Source organism: Cygnus olor, chromosome 2, assembly GCF_009769625.2.
Source record: "Cygnus olor isolate bCygOlo1 chromosome 2, bCygOlo1.pri.v2, whole genome shotgun sequence".
Lineage (NCBI taxonomy): Eukaryota > Metazoa > Chordata > Aves > Anseriformes > Anatidae > Cygnus > Cygnus olor.
The window spans coordinates 25,145,788-25,168,064 of record NC_049170.1 but is presented as its reverse complement, the minus strand read 5'-3'; the positions used below and the strand labels follow the sequence as shown (position 1 = coordinate 25,168,064).

Here is a 22,277-nt window from a genome sequence, read left to right as displayed (position 1 = left end):
TATTTGGGTTTTGAAATCTTAGCATACTTATTTAATGAGTTTAAATACCTTCTATAATTTAAAGTAATAAAGACAGAAATGATAAAAATAAATTCAAATATTTTATTCAAGGGTAAAAAACAACTAAAATACAATGGGAAGTAAAGATATAAAGAACTACAGTCCTGTGCTACTTCTGAACTGAGACTTTAAAACCTGTATTGTGAAGCAAATAAATTGTTTAACTTTAGGCAACAATTCCTGCACATAGCTTTGAAGCATTATGAAACATCCCTTTTATTGCCTTACCCTCATCTTGACCCATACTCTTCTCTCAGTCCCTTTTCTTGTGAATAAAGGTCCTTGCATGCAATTCCCCTTTGAAACATACTGCTTTTAATCATCCTGGAGTGACATATGTTGCACCATCCAGTCAAGAGCTGAGCAAATTTCTTCCAAAGCACTCAGCCTTTTTTCAACAAAAGACTCATAAAATTGAGACCTAGGCCAGAAAACTGTGCTGGCCACAGAATGATTTCTACATTGAAGGCCTATACTCATCACCCTCTATTCACAGTGATCAGTGCCTTACTGTACAACTAATCTCATTTAAACCAAAAGACTTACTCATAAAGTAAACTGCTACTCAGTATATTCAATACAAAGGGAAGACTGTGTAAATGTCCAGAGCTCACATTATGTTTTGCCTTTCACAGTGTAATTGGACTCCCAGAAGAAGAGGACTGGCCTAATGATGTTGCCCTTCCAAGAAATGCTTTCGCTTCCAGACCCGCACAACCTATTGAAAAATTTGTACCAGATATTGATGAACTGGGCAAAGACTTGCTTCTCGTGAGTTTCCATTTGTTGTTCTCCAAACCACATGATTGATAGCTACATGCCAAGAAACATTTATATTTCCATTTAATGAGGTTATTAAAGAAAAACTCAAAAGCAAATAGGCAAATTCATGTAAATCTATGAAACATCAGTACAAAGACACCACCTTTGACTCATGAGGTGTCAAAAGTGAGAATAGTTGGAGGCTAGGAAACTCTGTCAGGCAAGTACATGTTCAACATGTCTTTATACCGTATGCTTTGATCCTCCTTGCTGACTGCTGTTGTGTCACTGATTCAGCCATTCTTGTGGTATAAGCCTGACCTGAGTACAGAAACTGATCTACCATTTTTCGTGGTATAGTGGGCCCAGTGCAAAGCAGAAAATAGGCTGTAGAAGCAGATTACATCTGCATGCCTTCTACGGAATGCTGAAAACTTGCAATTTGGAATTCAATTAATCATTGCCTCTTAAACATGACAAGATTGAAAAGAAGCAAACAAATTGTGCTGGTAAAGCTGGTAAGACTTAATTTAATTAGATTATTTCCAACATTTCTATAGATATTTTAGAAACCTTGGCCCTCAAGTTCAGTCTTGGAATTGAATATTGAGAATGGCCTTGCCTCAGAGTTTGCCTTTTGCTGTGCTTGTTGAAATCTAGCTATATTTGTTCTCTGGAAGCCTTTGAAAGAACTTGGTTCACTTGAGCTCAGTAGAGTGGGGTCAGTGCAAATCTTGAAAGATTTGCTGCATCCCTTCAGCTGTTCCTAGCTCCAGCCAAAGTTATCTCTATATAACAGCAGATCATTCTCCACTGTCTTTATAACTACAGCTGTGGTAAAGTGAACTACATCTGGACACTTGAAATGATGGGAGAAATGCATCTTTTGTGCTTCCAGGCAGCTTGGGAATGAAAGCTAGACATGGGAAAATAACAAGATTTTGAGAACAACAAGGACTAAAGCATGTCAGTGAGCTCAGTGAGCTCGACACATGATGGAAGGGAAGAAGAGAAAAATACCTGTGCCTAGATGGTGAGGTGGGAAGTTATTACTGTTAGGCAAAAAGATGAGAAGTGGGATCCACAAATGAAAGGGGGCATGAAGTCACTGAGTTAAACTTCAAGAATTAAATTATATAAATTCTGATACAAGAACAGAAAGTGAGAGCTGGATCTGTTAGACAAGGTTACTAGGAGGAAAACTATTTGGAGGTGAATCAAGGAAAGGAGAAGAACAAGGTATAAAACATAAGACTATGGGGAGATTTCTGAGCTGGCTGGACAAGGGCAGGGATACGGATCTTGAAAGACGGCAAGCAAAGTACAGCTAGGATGAAGAGGGAGAATTTCCAGTGGGAGGATATGAAAGCTTTTAGGAGGGGACCTTAGAATGGGAGTCTACCATCACCTGAACATAAACAGTGGAATTAGAATGAAAAGCAGGGAACAAAAATGTATCTGGAACAAGCAGGCAGGGGTTGGAACAAGGCAGAAAACATTTAATTTAAGAGGAATAGACCCAAGATCTGTCATCACTTTAGCACAGCTCTGAAATTACTGAATGAAATGCAGTTTAAGGTTGTCATTGCTCCTGTTACCTACAAAAAGTGAAATCCCCTAATTCCTTCCCAAAGGATGTATCTCTCTGGGAGTGTTTGACACACTGACCAGACCTGCTGATGTCATTACTGTGGCAGAAAGCCATGATCTAAAAGTTTCACCTCAGTGATAAGTCATGTGGATATTTAGTTATTGAAAGTCACTGCAAGAGTCCAAGACTGCAGTATGCCAGATCCTAAACAGACACAGAATAAACAAACAGTTAAAGCTCAGATAACTGAATTACAAAACAACAATACTGTAACATGAAGTCAGTGAAAAATATAAGGAGACAATAGTACTGACCAGAGCAGAGGAGCAGAGCTTTCAGCACACTTACAGACTGGCATTGATGAATTTTGAATGTTTCTTGAATTCTTCTTTTATTTCAGCATAATGGAAATGTTCTGGTTTTGTTTTTGTTTTTCCAAAAGATCTAGGAAAGCAAACACAAAACATTAACATACAAAGGGTATGAAGTCAAAGACCCAACACCTATAGAAACGTTGAGCTTATACATTGAACATAAACCTTATAACACAGTCTGTGGGTTATACCCACAAAAGGTGAATATATTGAATACTGGGGGGATTCAAAAGCCATTCATTAATAGTTGCTCCCTGCAGTCTGAGAGACACATATCCTGTGCATCTGAATTCAAGAAAACCTGAATTCTGGGATTGCCTAAACTATGAATATCTTAATTTTCTAACTTGATATTTTCTATTAGCTTTGAGGATGCTATACTGTAACCCGACCGCTTGTTTTAATATGCATGACCATCTTATCATGCAGCAACTGCTGTGACCCTGTTGTGTCTCATACTGATCATAAATTGACAGTGACATGCATAAGTAATTGACAGTGACTTGCAATGTTTGCAATTATAACTTTACATTGTAGTTAAAATCAACTTCTTTTCATACTTACAGAAATGCTTAGCGTTCAATCCAGCCAAGAGAATATCTGCCTATGTTGCCCTGTCTCACCCATATTTCCACGATCTGGAGAAATGCAAGGAGAATCTGGACTCTCACATGTCATCCAGCCAAAACTCCAGTGAGGTGAATGCATCATAATGCTGACTGAAGATGAATCTATAAATGAACAAGACATGTAGCTGACAAGGCCACTGACCCATATAAAACACATAGCTGTTCGAGTGAAGATCATTATTTGGAGGTTTTAAACACCTATCTTTTATTTTGGGATTGTGATGTGCTTATCCAAGGAAACCAATCTAGTTTACTTTCATCAGAGCGATGCAAGGAACAGGGTTTTGACCTGCTCCCATTGCAGCTTTATGTTTGTTTTGTTTTTGTTTTGTTTATCTACCTGGGAAAACTCCAGACGAAGAGAAGCTGCTGACCAGTTTTGCTGCCATTTTATCATTTTAATATTGAATGCTGCCAGTGTGGAGTAGGATGATCAAGTCACTGCCAAAACATGATGCAATCTCTCTCTCTAGCTGCTGAAGCATGATTTGGTACTTTTATTATTATTATTATGTGATCTCTTAAAGTGATATTTAAAGGATGGCATTGAAATATCAGATCTCTGCAACCTGCAGTTAACTGATACATACATTAATACATCCAGTTACTGTGCATCGTAGAATATATGCAGGTGCTTCCCCAGTTGAAAACTTGGATGGATTATTTTATCATTTAATTGCTCTATAAAAATAATAGTGATGATGGTGATCATAATAAATGTCTCAACTTTTAGTTTTTTTCATACACAAACAAGTTACTATCCAGTTAAGTTTGTGTGCATGTTTCAAAAGCAAGTCTTTTAAAGAAACTTACAGGATCCCATTCTTAAAGATCCATTCAATTTCCACATAGGTTATGTTGGAATACATGCACATTCTAGCCCATCATCTAACCCATCATTCCTCCCTGGAAACAGCTGCAGGCACATTTTCTCTATCTCGTTCTGAATTTTCTGATATGCAGCTCAAAGACATGAGCAGAGCCAATGAAAATGAATACAGGTTTGTGCCTTGAACTTGTTCTCATTATCAGCTGAAAAGGAACACAGACAAAATATTTCCAGATTAGAAGCAGAGAATCCTATACCTGTAAAGAAGTACAGGTGTTTATTTGTGCTGAATTGCATGCTGTGTACTGCGCTGCCTTACCTGCAACACCCCCCATGCATCACAAGTGCATGAACGTTACTGTCACAAAATCTCTCAGATGTCATTTATTAAGAAGACTTGTTTTCTATGCAGAAATGCATGAGCTTCTCTCCTAAACCACCATGTGGGTATACTGGCACATGCTTCTCCGCTAGGGCTAATGTGCCATTATTGAATGTCAAAATAACTGAGCAATTCACGTGTCTTTATAGCACAGTTATATTAAATATTACATTAATTTTTTTTTATATTTAGTACTTTTACCTTAACTAAAATATATTTTCAGTATTTTAAAAAGAAACTTTTATTTTTTTAATACTGTACTGGGAAAAAAAAAGAAGTATTTTGAATCCATAAAAGCTGTTCCCTAGCATGAATTCAGTGCATTTACCTGGATATGACTTGGGGGGAAAATTGGTCCGAGTTAGCCCTTACCATGAATATATAAATACACACTATTGCAGTATAACTGATGATATTCTATGATTCTATGATCCTATAAGTGAGGCAGCTAACTTTGCTTACTCCTATGATAGTCCGTTAGGCTACTCTCTTCTTCATCTCTACTTCATCTTGTCTAGCTACTGAGCCAGCATCATACCCTTCCTCACAGCATGCTTGGCAGAAGCAGGTCCTGAGCACTGGGTTGAGCAATGTATTTTTTCCGGATCTGGCAAGGGAACCTGTAGCTGTCTCCCTGGCAGGCTTCTCAGACCTGTGGCATACTGGCTGTTGTGGTGGACTTCACTGTTAACTCTGTTTCAGGTATCTGCACTATCTGGGACATGGTCCATTGCTAAGAGAGTGAGTAGATCTTACCAGTCTCTTGGATAAAGCTTTTCTTTACTGTTAGACGCTTAACCATGCGACTTATGGTTAAATTATTCAAATAGGAGAGGTTTTAAATGGACCACTTGCATGCATGCATGCATGCATTGGCCTGTGCTTTTCTTCATGCCCAGAATGATATGTACTCGAAACCTACCAGCATGAACAGGCAAGTCGCAAATTAGGCCTGGCAAGAGCATGTACGAGGCATCCACACACAGAGATAATACAGATGCATAGCACAAGAATTTTGGAAGCTCTGCAAGTGGCAAGCTGAAGGCCAAGGAGCGGTCACAGCAGCTAACTCCTCTAATCTTGGCCTCGTTTCTGTCGTTCTCTTCTCTCCTACACCCAAAGAGAATGGCAAACCCACTGCACTGGTGTTGAACCAGCCCTATTCCTCCATGGTTTGATGGACCCGAGTGTGAATAGGTTTTTGACATTCATGGGAAAAGATAGGCCAGAATGAATTGTTTATAACAATTTTAAAACACTAATTAGAACAAACAGAGCCAACATTTAGGAGAATCTTGCCAGAGCAACAAATAGAAAAGTTTTCTACATGGTTTAGCACTTTTTAAAATATTCTGGATTTTACCTGCCACCAAGCTATCGTACATGTTATATCAGGGCATTCAGCTGGTGTGGCTTTCCAGCAGCTGTCAGGGAACTTTCCCAGAGCTCTCCAAGAGCTAACATAGGGTAAAAATGTGTGTGTTTGTGTGTGTGTGTGTGTGTGAGAGAGAGAGAGATTTCTGATTGTAAGCAAATTATTAGGGTGAAACAAAAAGAGGGAAGTTAACACTTTAAGCCAAAGGTTGCTTAGTGTGGGCCCAAGAACTAACGAGAATATGGAAATTGCAAGAAAGTAAACTACTGGAGCAGAATTTACCAATGCATGGTATCAGAAGTAGAGCTCAAGAGAGCAGCAGAGAAAAGCAGGAGCTGGCCTATGGAATCAGAAGTAGAGCCTCTGCAACGTGGTGCTGTATGTTGTCTAATATAGGATCAGGTTATAAGTGGGAGTATTCAGGAGAAAGATTGGAAGAGGTTGCATTAATTTTTGGTTCTGCGACATCCTTCCGGTGGGAATGGCAGCAAGAAAAAAGGAAATCTGTCTTGACAGGGTTAGGGTAAAGATCTTTTTTTCCCTTGTGGTAGCAAGGGACTGGATTCAAAGGCATAAGGACTTTTCAAATGACCTCCTTTTCAAAATCTTTTCAGGAAGAAATTCCAGTAGTCCTCTCTGACATGCCTTAGGCTTCATCTGATTCCCATTTTCCCTGCCAAGCCATGAGGCTTCACTTACACTAGTAAACTGAGGAGTCCTGTTCCCTGGCTGGGCAAAGTGCTGGCACTGGCTGAAAGCATGCTGGGAATCATGCTAATAATGAGACAGTACAGAGACAGCTGTGGGACTGCTCAAGCCATGCCCTTGCTCTTTTTATTTCACTGGTATAGCTGTAGTCTTGAAGTTTCTGTACTCATTACTGCTGTATGTGTAGGATGTAGGAATTATACATGTGAAAAAATTGCTCCTTTTCACAGATATTCCAGACTGAGATGACAACTCTTCGTACACCCTTTAAATAACACTTTTGAGTGCAGTTCTTCACAATAACTATGCCCGTACGTATATGTTCTAGAGGACTGGTTCAACAGCAGCTGAAAAACACTGGCAAAAAATATATTAAAAGTAGGGTTAATTGCTTAGCTCCTAAAACACCCACAAGCAGACTCTGTGCTCTACTCACTAGACAACAGGATGTTCTGAGTAACAGACGGAGCAATTTCCATCTCCAACAAACCTTTTTTTTTGTCACTGCTACATAATTCTGCAGGAAAAGCAGACCCAATAGCCAAGGAAAAACATCACCAAAGCCAGGTAGTGAAGTGCTAAGTGCTGAGCCATAGCAATATGCCTGGAGCAGCCGCTTTCTCTCTTCACCCAGTCCGCACACTCAGTCTAGCTCTCCAGTTCCTCTCTCTCAGCACCCATATGGAAACCAGATTTCAGTGACACTCGAAGGTGCTATTTCCAACAAGATTCTTACAAATTTTCAATAGCTACACAGTGCCAGTGTCCCTATGCCCCTGTTACTGAGCGTTGCTTATTTTAGTCCATCAGCCCAGAAGGGATGATTTAAAAAGAATCTCTTTGTGCACCTCCTCGCTTAACCTTAGTTTTGTGTACACCTGTGTTGTCTTCTGTGTGACAAGTAAAATTCTAAAAATAGGCTTTGTGCATATTTCTGTGTAGGCTGTGCCCACACTCCATTGTTTTTTCAGCACATTAGTCTACTGTGGGAAATGTTAAAAGTACCTTTCCCTCTTGTTTCTCTATTAAAACAGACCAAATAATTAGGATATCGTATTTGCAAAACTTTGAAATTGGGTGCTACATGTATAGAGCCTTTCACATGCAAGAAAACAGCAAGTTATGGTATTTGAGCATGTCCTGCATGAGGGATGGTATCCAGCAATGTAACTTTTACATGGTTTTCATACTTGAAGGTCGTTTTGGAGAATAAGACGGAAATACTGTGCCATGCTACTTTTCACAAGTTCACTCACTGTCTTTGAGAAGCACGTTTTATCATACAAAGGGATAATTCTCTCTGGTATTAGAATCATAGAATCATTAAGGTTGGAAAAGACCTTCAAGATCATCTGGTACAACCCTACCACCGATATCACCCACTAAACCATGTCCCTAAGCACCACATCCAACCTTTCCTTGAACGCCCATTCCAATGCCTGACTGCTCTTTCTGAGAAGAAATGTCTCCTAATTTCCAACATAAACCTCCCCTGGCGCAACTTGCGGCCATTCCTTCTAGTCCCATCACTAGTTACCTGTGAGAAGAGGCCGACCCCAGCTCCCCACATCTTCCTTTCAGGCAGTTGTAGAGACCAAGAAGGTCTCCCCTGGGCCTCCTTTTCTCCAGACTAAACAACCCCAGTTCCCTCAGCCGCCCCTCACAGGACTTGTGTTCCAGGCCCTTCACCAGCTTCGTAGCCCTTCTCTGGACATGCTCCAGGGCCTCGATGTCCTTCTTGTACTGAGGGGCCCAAAGCTGAACACAGCACTCAAGGTGCGGCCTCACCAGAGCTGAGTGCAGGGGGACGATCACCTCCCTGGTCCTGCTGGCTGCACTGTTCCTGGTACAAGCCAGGATGCCGCTGGCCTTCTTGGCCACCCAGCCAATTTTATTATGGAAAATACAGAGAAAACATGCTGGTTTGGTCCTTCAGCCAACAAACTTGAGCACTTATCTGACTCACAACTGAAAACACATCAGTTGTTAAATATGTTTATGAATCATAAACCACACGGTTTGGTTTAAAAGTCGACATTAATTATGTGCCATGTATAATACACAGCTGAATAATGAGGAAGTTTCTTCTAAGAACTCTGTTTTATAGAACCACTTTGTTAGTATTTTTCGTATGCAATAGTTTCAGGAATAGATGGATTTTTATGTACAATGTGAATTAGAAGATACTAGACTATTAGAGTGATCTGTTGTTTTATGCTTGAAGCTTGAACTGATCAGAAGCTTAGGAAACTAATGTATTTATTGTATTGCCTCAAAACTGCTTCTAAATATGAAGAGCTTTCTTGATGTTAACAGGATTTCACTCTTCTCTTAATGTGTGATTTTGTTGACATTAGCATATTAGGAAAAAAAATGTTTTTCCAAACTGCAATTGTGGGAGAAAAAATAAGAAATTTATTTTTAAATTCACAGAGAATAGCATGTTATATATTGAAATCTTCAGTAACTGACTGTTCATAAGCTATCACTTTTCTTTTTGATTGCTAAGTATTAGAGTTATACAGATAATTTCCATGAGGAAAAAATTCAGAAACAATCTCTAGAAAAGTAAGTGGGATTTCATAGGCCTAATGATACCTACCAGGTTTCATTATCATATCCATTTTTTTATGTGTGCAAATACAGTTGAGGTGTGCAAAAGTATGACTACAATTTGAACAATTTAACAGGCTGTGCAACTCAAATAGGAATTCTATCTGTGAGCTATTTATTTTATTATATCTCTGTTTTGTGAATTGTTAAATAATGACTGTAATATAATTCCAGTTTCTGGACCAAATCAGTAACCATCAAATCCCAGTAACTTCTGTAAAACAATAAGAAGCTTTTTCATTGATTTAAATGAACTAAGCCATTGAAACAAGAAAGATGTGGACATACAAACTGACAATTATACTTTTGGCAAGTGTTATTTATTCCCTTTAGTCTGAAGCTTCACATGTATTACATACAGATATGCAGTATATACATGACAAAAGAACCACAAAATACACTTAGGAATAGTGTGCACAAAAATGGCTCATTAAGTGCTTGCAGAAACTAGCTAAATATCATTCTTTTAGGTATAGTAAATGTTGCATGTTTATCTTGCATGGGTACAGAAAGCAAGAGATTCTGATATGGCTATTTTGATACTTGGTGATCACGGTAGAGTAGATTGTTTCCAGAGAAGATCAGACAAAAGATACTGCCTTTAAAAAAACTGACATTAGTAAGGATGAAACAAAAAAAAAAAGATTTCAAGGAACTATTGGGAAGGTACTTCTGGGATAAGGGAAAAGGAGAGTATTTATAAAGTGAGAAATGTAAATACAAACAATGTGTATTAAATATGCATTGAAACTGATACTCTTTCACTGACTTCTCAAAGTTGATAGGGTTTTAAGGAAGAATCCAGGTATGAACTTATTCTAATTAGCATTTTAATGTTCATTTGCACTAAAGCTACCTATACTATTTGAAAGGAGAAGGGAAAGCAGGTAATGTTTACTTTGGTGATGTATACACGGATATGCTGTAAAGCTCTCAAGCTCTCTGTCCATTTTTGAGCGTGCTATATTTTGCATCCACACTATTTAGCTTTCTGCACCTTAAACCCAACCAGATGCCAGGCAAATTTTCTAATGTTTACACTGATACTTGCTCCCATTGACATGCTCATGTTAAGCCCGGCCAAGCAGCACTGTCTTTGCTTCCTTCATGCAATTACTTCTGAAGAGATTGTAGTTAACAGACTGTAATATGCAACCTTTCCTCTTATTCCATGCTTCATACATTTGACATGTCATTAAATCATCAGCCCTACCCTAATCATATATAATGTTATTAATCTTCCCAAAACTTGTTACTGCTGCTGGCTATGCCCAGCACTCTGAGCTGCACAGTGTGCTGTTCCTGTAGATGCAGAATTAAGCCATGTTCTGCTGTATGTTCCTGCCATGCATTAATGGTAGGAGGCAGCTACCATTTTCTAGTGACCTTTCTTCCTTTTATAAACCTTTGTGGGACTATTTGTTTGTTTATGTTCTTGAATGTTAGGATCTATTTTGAGTATCTAGATGAGAGAGGAAAATTGCAAAGTGCTGCAAAGATAGGAAAAATGGATAGAGATAGGAGAATTCAGGACAATTTGGGAAAGTGAATTTGAATATGTGGAAAAGTTATGTATAAGTGTAGGGGGAAGACTTTTTTCCATGTTTTTTTGTTTTCTCCTGTCATTCACTTTCAGAGGCCTAAGATGATAAAGCAATGCTCTTGCACAGGATTTTAGCTCCAGATCCTTAATGTGCTAACTCAAATCATGAGTGCTGGTGCAGTTTTTCAAGACAGCAACAGCTGTATTTTTTAAATCAGATTTTGTATAAGTGAGAGATTTTTCTATGTAGATATATTAAAAAAAAAAAAAAAAAAAGGCTGTTGAGACAGCTTGAAAGCAGACTAATCTGGCCATACAGACACAGCCTGTAGTTCAGCTGCAGACATGAAGAATGTATCACTAAGGGCACCCATTAGTGTGAAGTATCATTGTGCATTACAAGCTGACTCCTGCAGCAAATTGAAAATTCTTTGCCAATCCAAAATGGCATGTGTTTGAGCACTTGGATTTTAATGAGATTATCCACATGCAGATTTGGCTGGATCAGTCCAGGTGGTTCACTGCCTTGCAGGAGCAAGTCTGAGAGCCTGTTAGACACCCAGTGTAAGTGATGCTGCAGAACTGTCTGCCAGGGAAAAGGGAGTCTTTTCATCGGTTGTACAGCAGGAATGGAGCTTTCCAAGCTGCTGTGCCAGCCTCAGAGCTACTGTTAACTATTGTTGTGCCGCCTCCAGAAATAGGCAGCACAGAAATAGGGAGTACAAGGTCTGTGTAGGTTTAGTTCATGTGTATGGGTGACATGGCAAGTGATAGCACAGAGCGGCTTATTTTGGTCCTTCCATTAAATATGAGCAACTAGGCTTGGCACAGAGACAAATTTTGCAGTTCTAGGAATAGGAAGCCTTTAATTCTACACTGTACTTCTCTGGCATTGGTGATATATATATATGTATATAGTGATAGATCACCCAGCAGCTTATCGACTCCTTTCCTTATTCCAGATCATCCTACTGTAACACCAAAAGTATACCTGGAGATCCTAGTCCTTAACAGCCTTTCAACACCCTGCTTCCTCTTACTGTGGCAACACTTGGTCACCTATCACTTGTAGCTGACCTTGCTCAGCCACTCAAAAACTGTGAGCTAAATTACTATCTTGTGATTCTGCAGCCCCCCAGTTTGCAGGCAGACAGTGATGTCTTCTCTCATTTTCCCTTGCTTCTCATTAGGAGTTGAGAATTGATACAGAAGAACATAGCAAAGTGTTTGTTATTTTGACACTCTTTGGCTCAAGCAAAGACATGAGCAGGTGTAGATTAGATTGAACATAATGTGTTTGATCAGCCAAAACTATTTTGGATTCATAAGATTATTTAGTAAGTATAGAAGGTCGCTGGACAACTGTCTGTGTATGTTTACAAGAGCAGCCAGTGATTCTTCTGTTATATGAAGTTTTTAAAGGATACATACAAGACTAACAATGCCAGCCTCCTTCTGCTCACCCCTTTCCCCTTCTTCTTCCCAGAGATCACTGTTCCCAGGGAGATGTCTTCTCCCAGAATGAGTCAGAGCACCTAGGAGAAAGACCTTCTCTGTATGAGGGTCCACAAGTTTCAAGACGGCATGGGCGCGTGCAGGCAATCAAGCTCATTCCTTTGCTCATGCTATGGCAGATATGAGTACAGAGCCTTGCCACAAGTACTAGGCACAGTCAGACCATGACCCCAATATATTCTCCTGAGAAAAAGTGTTTACAGGATCTGGAGGGGATAGTATGCTTACTGTTTCTATAACAGTGGACAGAGTTAAGAAGTCCCCTAGGAGACCTCTCTCACCTTCCTAAAGGATGACTGTGAACTCTGGGCATACGGTGGGAAAGGACAAAGTGCTTTACTCCAGGTGGATGATGATGTATCTCCAACAGCCACCCTACAGAGTTCAAAATAAAGCCTGGGTCTACAGCCTGCTAGTTAAAGTGCTTTGCAATCCTTTTGCAGCAAGACCCAAAATCCATCAGGATTTTTTTGCAGGGAGTTTATCCTGGAGTCCCTTGCAACAAAGGGTGGCTGTAACTATGGGTTGGGACTACAACGAAAAGTACATCAGACTTTGGATGCTGGCAGGAAGTTTGCAGATGCAGTGCTCTACAAGGTGGCTTATACAAGCTCGGTGGCAATGAGCTTGTCCGAAGTACTGATTGCCATGCACATTTTGAACTGAAGATACCTATTGTAACATAATAGAAGAGCTGCAATGTCATGAGATTAGAGGCTCAATGGATAGAAGTAGAACTGTGAGCAGCAGGGACTGCAAAGGTTGCTCTGTCCTTTCCTTTTTCGCCCTATATGTCTGTCAACCCAGTGGTTTTCCAGCTGTTTTCTTTTGATGTGATTCACCTCCACCACCTCCATTGCCCTTCCTGTTGTGCATAATAAGTTGAATAGAAAAGCATTACTCTAGATTACTAGATCAAAACCAGAGTAGGTCAGCACTGTCTAAAAATTTGGATCATTCTCTGGTGGTTGGTATTAAATGTATCAATTGTCTCAGTTTAGATTCCAGCAAATAAAACCCAGTATCTGTGACACCTTCCTTATATTCAGCACCACTTAATAACCTTGCTGTCATTCTCTGCAGTGTTCAAAATCTCTTTTCCTAGAGATTGAACTTCCCTCCTACAACCCATTTATAGTCACGACAATGTGGGCTAAAGAAGTTTACCTTACAGCGGTGCTTTTTGGTAAGGAATGAGAGCCAGTTCCCGTGGAAAAGGATCTAAACAAGTCTTGAGGAATCTTAGCCGTGCAGTCTTTTACAGGCAAAGCAGCCACTTCTGTTACAGCAAGAAGCTCATTTTAAAATACTTAAGAAAGAGAAAATATAAAGTCGCCTTTTATTTTTCTGATAGAATCTGTTTTCTACACAAAGCTGTATGTTTTTGGCACTGAAAGCAAGCCCACAGACACCCATTTATTCTTTCCTTTCCAGTATTTAAGTCCTCTGTAAATTCTTTTCAAGCATTCAGATTAATGTATTTATGGTCCATTTCATTCCAACTCATTTAAGTGGTCTACTTCTGCCATTGAATCTTGTATGGGTTTTATTTTTCATGTAATATTTAGGTGCATTACTTTGAACAGCTTTAAAAGTATAATGTCTTTGAATGCTCTAGTTAAAGAGAAATTATACCTTCAAAATGATGTCTTAGGAGTTGAACTGTAAACTTTGGAAATGTTTATATTATAACTCCTGAAAGCACCACAGAGAGCTTTCGTCTGTATGTCTGTCTTCTGCTTTCTGTGTAAGAGTGTATGTTCCTCACCAGCTTGATACTCTTCAGTCTGAAAGCCTGAGTATGCAAAGACATGAATATGGTGCCTCACCTGAGCAGTCCCACAGAGCTGAGAGGGGCTACTCACATGACTAGAGTTGCTCACAAAAGTATTTGCAGAAAAAGGCTTTCGTTTAGTGATCGGTTGTAGTTGTGGGGACACATGGTTAATAACAGCACCGAGACACCCAGAAATGGGGTCAGTGTTTATTGAAGATGTGGACGCATTTATCTGTGAGTTATTTGACATTAACCTAAATTATTGCTATTATAATTCAGTATATTATTTCTTATGAAAACACACTAGTCCTGTGAAAAGGTTAGTTGCCAAAAAATGTGTCGAGTCTTGCTGCTTAGTTGTTTATTTGCATTTAGTATACATTTTGGTTGTTGAAGTGAAGCTAGTTTCATAGAGAGGCAGAAAGCTAGATCAGTCAAAAAAAAATTTAAATAAGCTTCATACTGTACCTTGAGTTCTGCAACTAGAATAGTATGTGTGTTCAGATGTAGTATTTTTTATGCTTTAGGGTATTTTTGTTTGTTTAAATATGTAAAAGATTAAGCAGATTACTTTGAAATGCTATTGTAGAGCTAATTTTACAAATAGTGGGAGAATGTTGTCTGAAAAATTAAAATTAGAAAATATTACATAGGCTGCCTTTGGCTTTATTTTGTTTGTAGCAGTTCCAGCAGGTATCTGTCAATTCCAGACACTTAAACCAGGGGCCATGTTTGAGTAGCATCTTGTAACTGAAGTACATTTTGTGCAGCAATAAAATTGCCCGTCTGGGCTTTAAAAAAGATGGTTGGCTATACAAAAGCACAAAGGCAGCAAATTTAGATATTCTTTTGTGCATGGACAATTGCATGAAATAGGATTGGGGTGTCAAACTATTTTAAATCATTTAGTATAATTTACTCTCATTGTAACTCCACTGACTACAGTTAAATTAAACCAAGTATTTGACCCTTCAAGTCTACAAATTTCAGCATCAGGCAGCTCAGGTCTATATAAAGATATTTAAGCTTAGTAAATCAGCAAGAGTACTATATAAATGGTAATGCGTGACAAAAATCTTAACTCTAATAACATTATTTCTCTCAAAATTCCTATTCATTACTTTTGTATACAGAAGTTCGGAAGTGCACTTCTTAGTGGCATTGGGATATGTGGAGAAAAGTACGATGCTGGTACAGAAATGTATCAGAAATAAGATTCACTTCTCACTGCTCCAGACACTCCATGTGTGCCTTACTTACACGTTACAAATTCCACTGAAGTTAACAGAACTGTATAAAGTTAAGCCTGTTTGTAACCCTTACGGGATTCTTGTTTCAGAATCTGCAAGATAAGTTACAGTCGCAAAAGGCATTATTAAAACTTGTGCTTTCAGGTTTACGGAATATTATGAACAGTAAGGACAGTTTCTGAGACACTTCCGGAGTAACTTTATTAATTGATATTACATCAGGCCAACATCCATTAGGAAATCAAAATACGCCTCGGTGCCTTTACTTCTTGACTTCTCAGTATGATTTTACCAAAAAAAAAAAAAAAAATCAAAAAGTCAAAACAGCATCTAATGCTGTTCGGCTTCTTCTTTTGTGCTCTTTTGGTTTTGCTTTTTGTAATATCATTTGCTCTGGAGATGTCTAGGACTTGATTATTCAAGGGAAACATGCAAAGCAGTTTCAAATATTTTTTTCTTAATTCACCTTAGATCACATACTTTGCTGGTGAAAATCAGCATAGTCCTGTTGACTTCTACAGCATTGTATCAGCTTACACCAGCAAACAAGCTGGCACCTAGAGTTTTAGCATTTCAAGTCACTTTACCTACATATGCAGTAGGATTTTATTTTGCAAGGTGGCAAGTTACCTAACAGTGCAAACTGTACTACCTAGACTACCATTGATACCTATTCACGGGACATGATTTCACTGTATCACTTCATACTTGAAATTCAAGATGTTCTTTTAATCAGGGTACAAACATGAAAAGGTGCGTGTGTTACTGTTTCTTTTAAAGGTGCATCATTATTTTTATTCTGTGTGCTTAATAATTACTATTCAGTGTTCTTTACATTCTTTTTGTTCAGCATTAAAATCACCTCTGTGTGAAATACAGTATGACCTACAGAGATACATAAAAGTGCAACAGTGATTTCTTGAATTGTTACTTAAATATGCTGGTTTAGCTTTTGCTCATACATATTACATCAAGGGGCTACAACATGCAAACTGTGGTATATAAAAATATTGCACCATTGCTGTACATGAAATCTTGCAGCCTCTCTCCTCTTCTTGCACAGCTGCTGATTACCATATACGCATTGGGAAAACTATGTTTCTGCTGTACAGAATGGCTGGGAAATAATGCAAACACTTTGGAAACTCTAGAGCTCTCTTTGCAAGCTTTCAAACAAAGCCCTTTGATCTAACTGCATGCCTGCTCTGTGTCCTAAATTTCACCCTATGATGCTTTCTGCTTTAGGAACACCCTCAGCTGGGGCTACTTTACATCGACTGCATTGAAGTTCATCGGAGCATATTCTTTCAAGCATGCACCTTACCATATAACATATTCTTTAGCTTTTACAAGTTTGTAAAGATGGTGGACTGCAGAACTACTCATGTGTCAATACAGCAAAATTAAACTAAGGCACACAGAAGGTTATCAATGTTGTATTATATCAGAATTACAGTCCTTTGGAACTGAACGTTTTGCTGCTGGCAGTGCAAGAGAAGCAAAGTTGTGTATTTATTGTTGGGTGCTGAGGGTTCAGTATGAAAATCGATATAATAAAAATGTTCACGGTGTCAGGTTCTTTTTAGTTGTTCCCAAATTATTGGAAAGTAAAAAGGCAAGAAATTTGTTTTGTATTTAAAACTGCTTTCCTGAAGTTTACTTCACTTTTCGAGCTATATTTTTCTTTTATCTAAAAATGTAAGATGAATACAGATGCAGTAAGTATTGTATATTAAAGACAGAAAAATAGCAACATTGTTTTATAGTTTTTCTGTTTACAAGTGTTTTTCTCAACACCCTGGGTATTACAGAAAATAAACAAACGTACACACAAAACCAGACACGCAAACATAAGCACATTCACACCCTTTCAAGCATCCCACCATACACCTTTAGTTTTATAAAAAATGTTATGTCGTTTGTCCTCATTTCTGAATTCTTTTCTTGCTTCCCTAGGATGAATTCCATAAAAAAATTCAGTGTTCACTTTTTCTGTCAAAGGTGTTAAATTGTTGCAATTGCTATGAAGGCTATTCAGTTCAGCACTGTCTGTCTTTACTGAAATCTTTTTTTTGACTAACTTTGCTAGGAAAATTGTGCTTTAATTAAGCAATGGTGGCTCTCAGTCATTCATGAAATGCTTTATTTTCCCCGAATGTTACTCAATCCAACTGTTGCCCTAAGGCGTGTGCTATTTGTGTCTTCCTAAAGATTCTGATATTTTAATCTATCTTTAGAGAACCCAAGCACACTTCCCTGGCTGACTGCTTTTTTTTTTCGTTGGCTACAAATATGACCAGTAACATTTCTGAGTACATAGAAATGGTAAAAGTACGTGTTTTGAGTCAAACACAAAAACAACACATCATCAAACTCTAAAACCAGATGCATGTTTTCTGCCTTCACTCCTAACCAATCAAAAAAACCACCTCGGCAAAACAGCTCAAATAAAGCCTCAGTTTATTGCAAAGACCATTAGGCACTCTTTAGAGCAGGATAAAAGCAGTTTCGACCAACGAGGCCTCAAATGACCCACCAGAATCTAAAAACCATTAGCTGAGGCATCCAAACAGATTTCCACTTCTGGATGAAAGTTCGAGACAGAAATGACTGCAAAGCTAACCAGACCCCCAAACCACAAAGGATTTTTTAACTTAAAACCAAAATCTTGTACTGCCCCTAGAAACTACAAGGAGCCGTGAAAGTCCCTAACACCTCTATACACTTCAGATATGATGCAACACTAAATAAAAACACATCATGCAACATTACAAATTAGCCTTTAAACACTTCATAAGAGGATGCAGATGTAGTCCACCCAGAGACAGACACATCATCAGCCGCAGGGAGGCCTGTTGTCCCAGAACAGTCACCATCATGACCCCTGTCAGCCATGGCTAGCACCCGCTGAAAAAAGGGAAAAATCGCAGAAATTTTTGGCAGATTAAACAAGAGATGTACAGATCTGGATACTGTTCAATGTCTTATCTCTCTGATAGCGCTCAGCTAGCCCAGGAGAAACCGCAGCAGTCTGTGGACAGCTGTGGAACACTCTTCCTACACGAATTTTCTTCCTAGCCCTCATCTGTGAGAGGGTGAACTATGTGAGACTCATAAAACTCAATTATGGAAAAGAAATAAAATTATAAGAAACCCATTAAGAAAAATACTACAGAGAAATAAGCACAAGCGTTACTCTTCTCATTAGTCACATAAATGGTCTGATCTCTTCGCCTCACAATTATCTAATGACAGTAGGTACCACACGCTTGTTAGCACCGTAGAAGCAAGCGTTCATTTTGAATTGCTTAAATGTGTTGTCTTTGTCTATCATGTCTGCCAACTACTGATGTGCAGCAAGGTTTACAATACAATATCTGTATCCATCATTTTACACCTATCAGTTGTGTTGTTTTGAGTTGTGGGTTTGTGTGTTTGTTTGTGGTGGTTTTTTTTGTTTTGTTTTGTTTTTTGTCCCTTCTGTATACAAAGGCCTCTTTCATGTATACATTTTGCTGGAGTTTGTTGCTCGTGTCTTTGATGTATTTCCCGGGCATTGCAGACAGCTCACTGAGAACTTCTGCCTGATGTGTTTCTGAAGCAATCCTTACATTAGGATATACGGATTGTGCTCTGAGGAGCTGAAACTCTCCCTTCCCTGCTGCATAATTCTGCAATTTTCCACAGTAAATTTTCTTCGCAACTGAGAAAATTTTCCTTGCAATTCTGGTGTATTCAGCTCCTCAGCTTTCTTCTAGCTCCTCAGAGCCTGCTTGTGGTAAATGGCTTCAACTCACCAGTTCCCATGGGCTCAACATTTTTTCCAGTTATTGCCAGATAAATCAACCCAATCCGATCTGATCAACCGCAACGCTGTTTCAGAAACAAAACTCATTCGTGCTTTGTATGATTAAAGTACCAACATGTGGTTACTTCTCTTCATTTTTACAACGCTGTATCTAACATGCAGTAATTCTTAATGGTAACCTTTAAAAAAAAGGACATTTGAAGTTCTGAGCGAGGAGATGCCAGTCTCCAAGCCCCTGCATTAACCTAACATCAGTACTATGACATTCCTTTGCTCGCTAGACACGCAGGTAGCTAATAAATGATGATTAAGTACTTTTCCCCCACTTTTTTTTTTCCTTTGTTTTGGCAAACAAAGCCCGTTTCATTGAATCCTGTGCCAGGACAGGCTGCCATTTCATGACACCTTAGTGTATGCATCCACAGAAGAGAAAACAGAGAAGAGGTCACACTTGTAAGTGACCACCAGGTAGGTCAAGGGAAGGGGAAAAAAAAATAAAATAGACTCATATAGAATCATAGAATCATTAAGGTTGGAAAAGACCTCCCAGATCATCTGGTCCAACCATCCCCCTACCACCAATGTCACCCACTAAACCATGTCCCTAAGCACCACGTCCAACCTTTCCTTGAACACCCCCAGAGACAGTGTCTCCACCACCTCCCTGGGCAACCCGTTCCAATGCCTGACTGCTCTTTCTGAGAAGGAACGTCTCCTAATTGTTTTAATTGTTGAAGAGTAGCGCTCTTTGTTGCATTCTTTGTTTTAACTGTTGAAGAGTAGGGGCATGATGTTTCCATTTTTCCACTCACTCGCACAAGGGCTGAGGGATGGGAAAGAAGCACTCATACAACCCCTGAGAATCGGCAAGAGTTCTTTATTGCCGGGACATCTTGCAGGTAAGCCTGCAGGATGTCCATGGTGTTTGGTGGCTCCAAGCTAATGCTTGGGATGGAGCCTGAGTGACAAGTAGGGAGCTTGCCAGGCACTCCTGCGACGCTGTTTGTGCTCTCTGATGGCAGAGAGCGAAGACATGCCAGGGTAGTCCCAGGTCTGATCTGGCATAGGTGGACCCATTTCCATTGGTTCCTCCACCTCTTCTGGTGGATCCAGCTCCATGGGCTCCACAGTGTTTGGCAGAAGGACAAACCAGTCCTTGCCCAGGAATCCCCAAATGGGATGCCTTCCATCAGGAATGTTTTCAGGCCAGGGTGCCGAACCAGGACGTCGTCCAGTTCCATGCCTAGGTCCCATGCCACAGTCCAGTTCATTTCCATGAATGGTTTTGGCGCTGCCATCTGTTTTACAGCCATGGCTGGGTCCCATGCTGTATTCTGGACGATAGGCAGGCCTCTGCTCCACGCAGCTGTCCGGCTGACGCTCCTGCCTTCGCTCCACGCCACCACTCCGCCAATGGTTAGGCCCAGGCCCCCTGTCGCTGTATGGCTGAGAGGGCAGCCTGTTCCCTGCGTTGTTGCGGTGCCAATGGTACAGCTTGTATGTGTCTGTGGGCTGTGCGCCAGAGGTCCTTCGAGCACTGGTGTCTCTTGTGCTGCTGGCACTATCTCTCTGCCCATGACACATCTCCTTCTTGTTAGCTGCATTCCTTCTTGGTGCTTCTTTGGACCGCATTGCTGTCCTCGCACACCAAGGAGGGCTGCCTCTCGCCTTGCTGCTTCTAGTCTCCTTCCTGCCACACAAGCTGGCTGTCAGAGGACCTAGTAGCTGAGCGAGTGGTGGGCCAGCTGCAGGGGTCCTGTTTTGCAGGGTCCAGAGCAAAGGTCGGGCAGTGGTGGCCACTGTGACCTCAGCAAGCCTCTGTGGTGGAGTGGTCCATGTGTGGCCAAAGATGGCTGTGTTTGGAGCGGCCTGGAAAATGCCCTCACGTGGAAGAAGGAGGAGGGTTGGGGGGGCTGAGGGCCCCTTTTCCGGGGCTGGCTGCCCCGGGCCATTTGGCTTGCCAGAGAGAAAGGCCGCCCATTGGCCACAGTGACTGCCCTCCACCTCCCATCCTGTGCCCTGGGTTTATTTTTAACACTGGTTTTTATGTAATTTCATTCTATTATTTATGGAAAAGAACAGAAGCAAGGTGCATCTTCAGCCCTAATTCCCATGTGTGCTTTGTGCTCTGAGTGAAGAATTTCTTCCTCAAATCACATCTAATCTAAATCTCCCCTCCATTTGTTCAAAGCCATAATTCCTTGTTCCATCACTACACTCCCTGATAAAGTCCCTCTCCAGCTTTCTTTTAGGCCACTTTTATGGGTTAGGTTAGGTGGCAAAACTGCAGGACCTTGCAAATTGCAGCCTTATCTACCTTGTTCCACATGTTCCACATGACGTTTTCCAGCTCAGGCTCTAGCCTCTGATCAGTGTAACACAGAATCATAGAAACATTAAGGTTGGAAAAGTCCTCCAAGATCACCTGGTCCAACCATCCTCCTACCACCAATGTCACCCACTGAACCATGTCCCTAAGCACCACGTCCAGCCTTTCCTTGAACACCCCCAGGGACGGTGACTCCACCGCAGAATCACAGAATTGTAGGGGTTGGAAGGGACCTCAAGAGATCATCGGGTGCAACCCCCCTGCCAAAGCAGATTCCCTAGAGCAGGTTGCCCAGGTAGGCGTCCAGACGGGCCTTGAATATTTCTAGGGAAGGAGACTCCACAACCTCCCTGGGCAGCCTGTTCCAGTGCTCCGTCACCCTTACTGGAAGAAGTTCTTTCGCATGTTGGTGCAGAACTTCCTGTGCTCCATTTTGTGGCCATAGCCCCTTGTCCTGTCCTCACAAACCACTGAAAAGAGGTTGGCCAAATCCCTCTGTATCCCACACTGAAGGCTGCCCACCTCCCTGGGCAATCCAATACCTGACTGCTCTTTCTGAGAAGAAATGACTCCTCATTTCCAACCTGAACCCCCCCTGAGACAACTTGAGGCCATTCCCTCTAGTCCCAACACCTCACGACGGCACCCTTTCCCCTCCTGGGACGTTTATTCCTGGCAGGAGGCGCAGCTCCCGCATCCTCCCATTTCCCCTCGCTTTAACCCCCAGCCCCC

General features: G+C 40.5%; 1 protein-coding gene across 2 annotated transcripts in view; it reads left to right on the top strand.

Moving 5' to 3' along the window:
* The window catches only part of CDK6 (cyclin dependent kinase 6), a 141,901-nt gene extending 124,740 nt beyond the window's left edge, over window positions 1–17,161 (top strand). For both annotated transcript variants that reach the window (XM_040549584.1, XM_040549585.1), the window contains exons 7-8: window positions 696–831; window positions 3,354–17,161. In XM_040549584.1, the coding sequence (XP_040405518.1) occupies window positions 696–831; window positions 3,354–3,500 (283 nt within the window). In that variant the 3' untranslated portion in view covers window positions 3,501–17,161. The remainder of the gene's footprint in view (window positions 1–695; window positions 832–3,353) is intronic.
* Window positions 17,162–22,277: the final 5,116 nt, after the last annotated feature.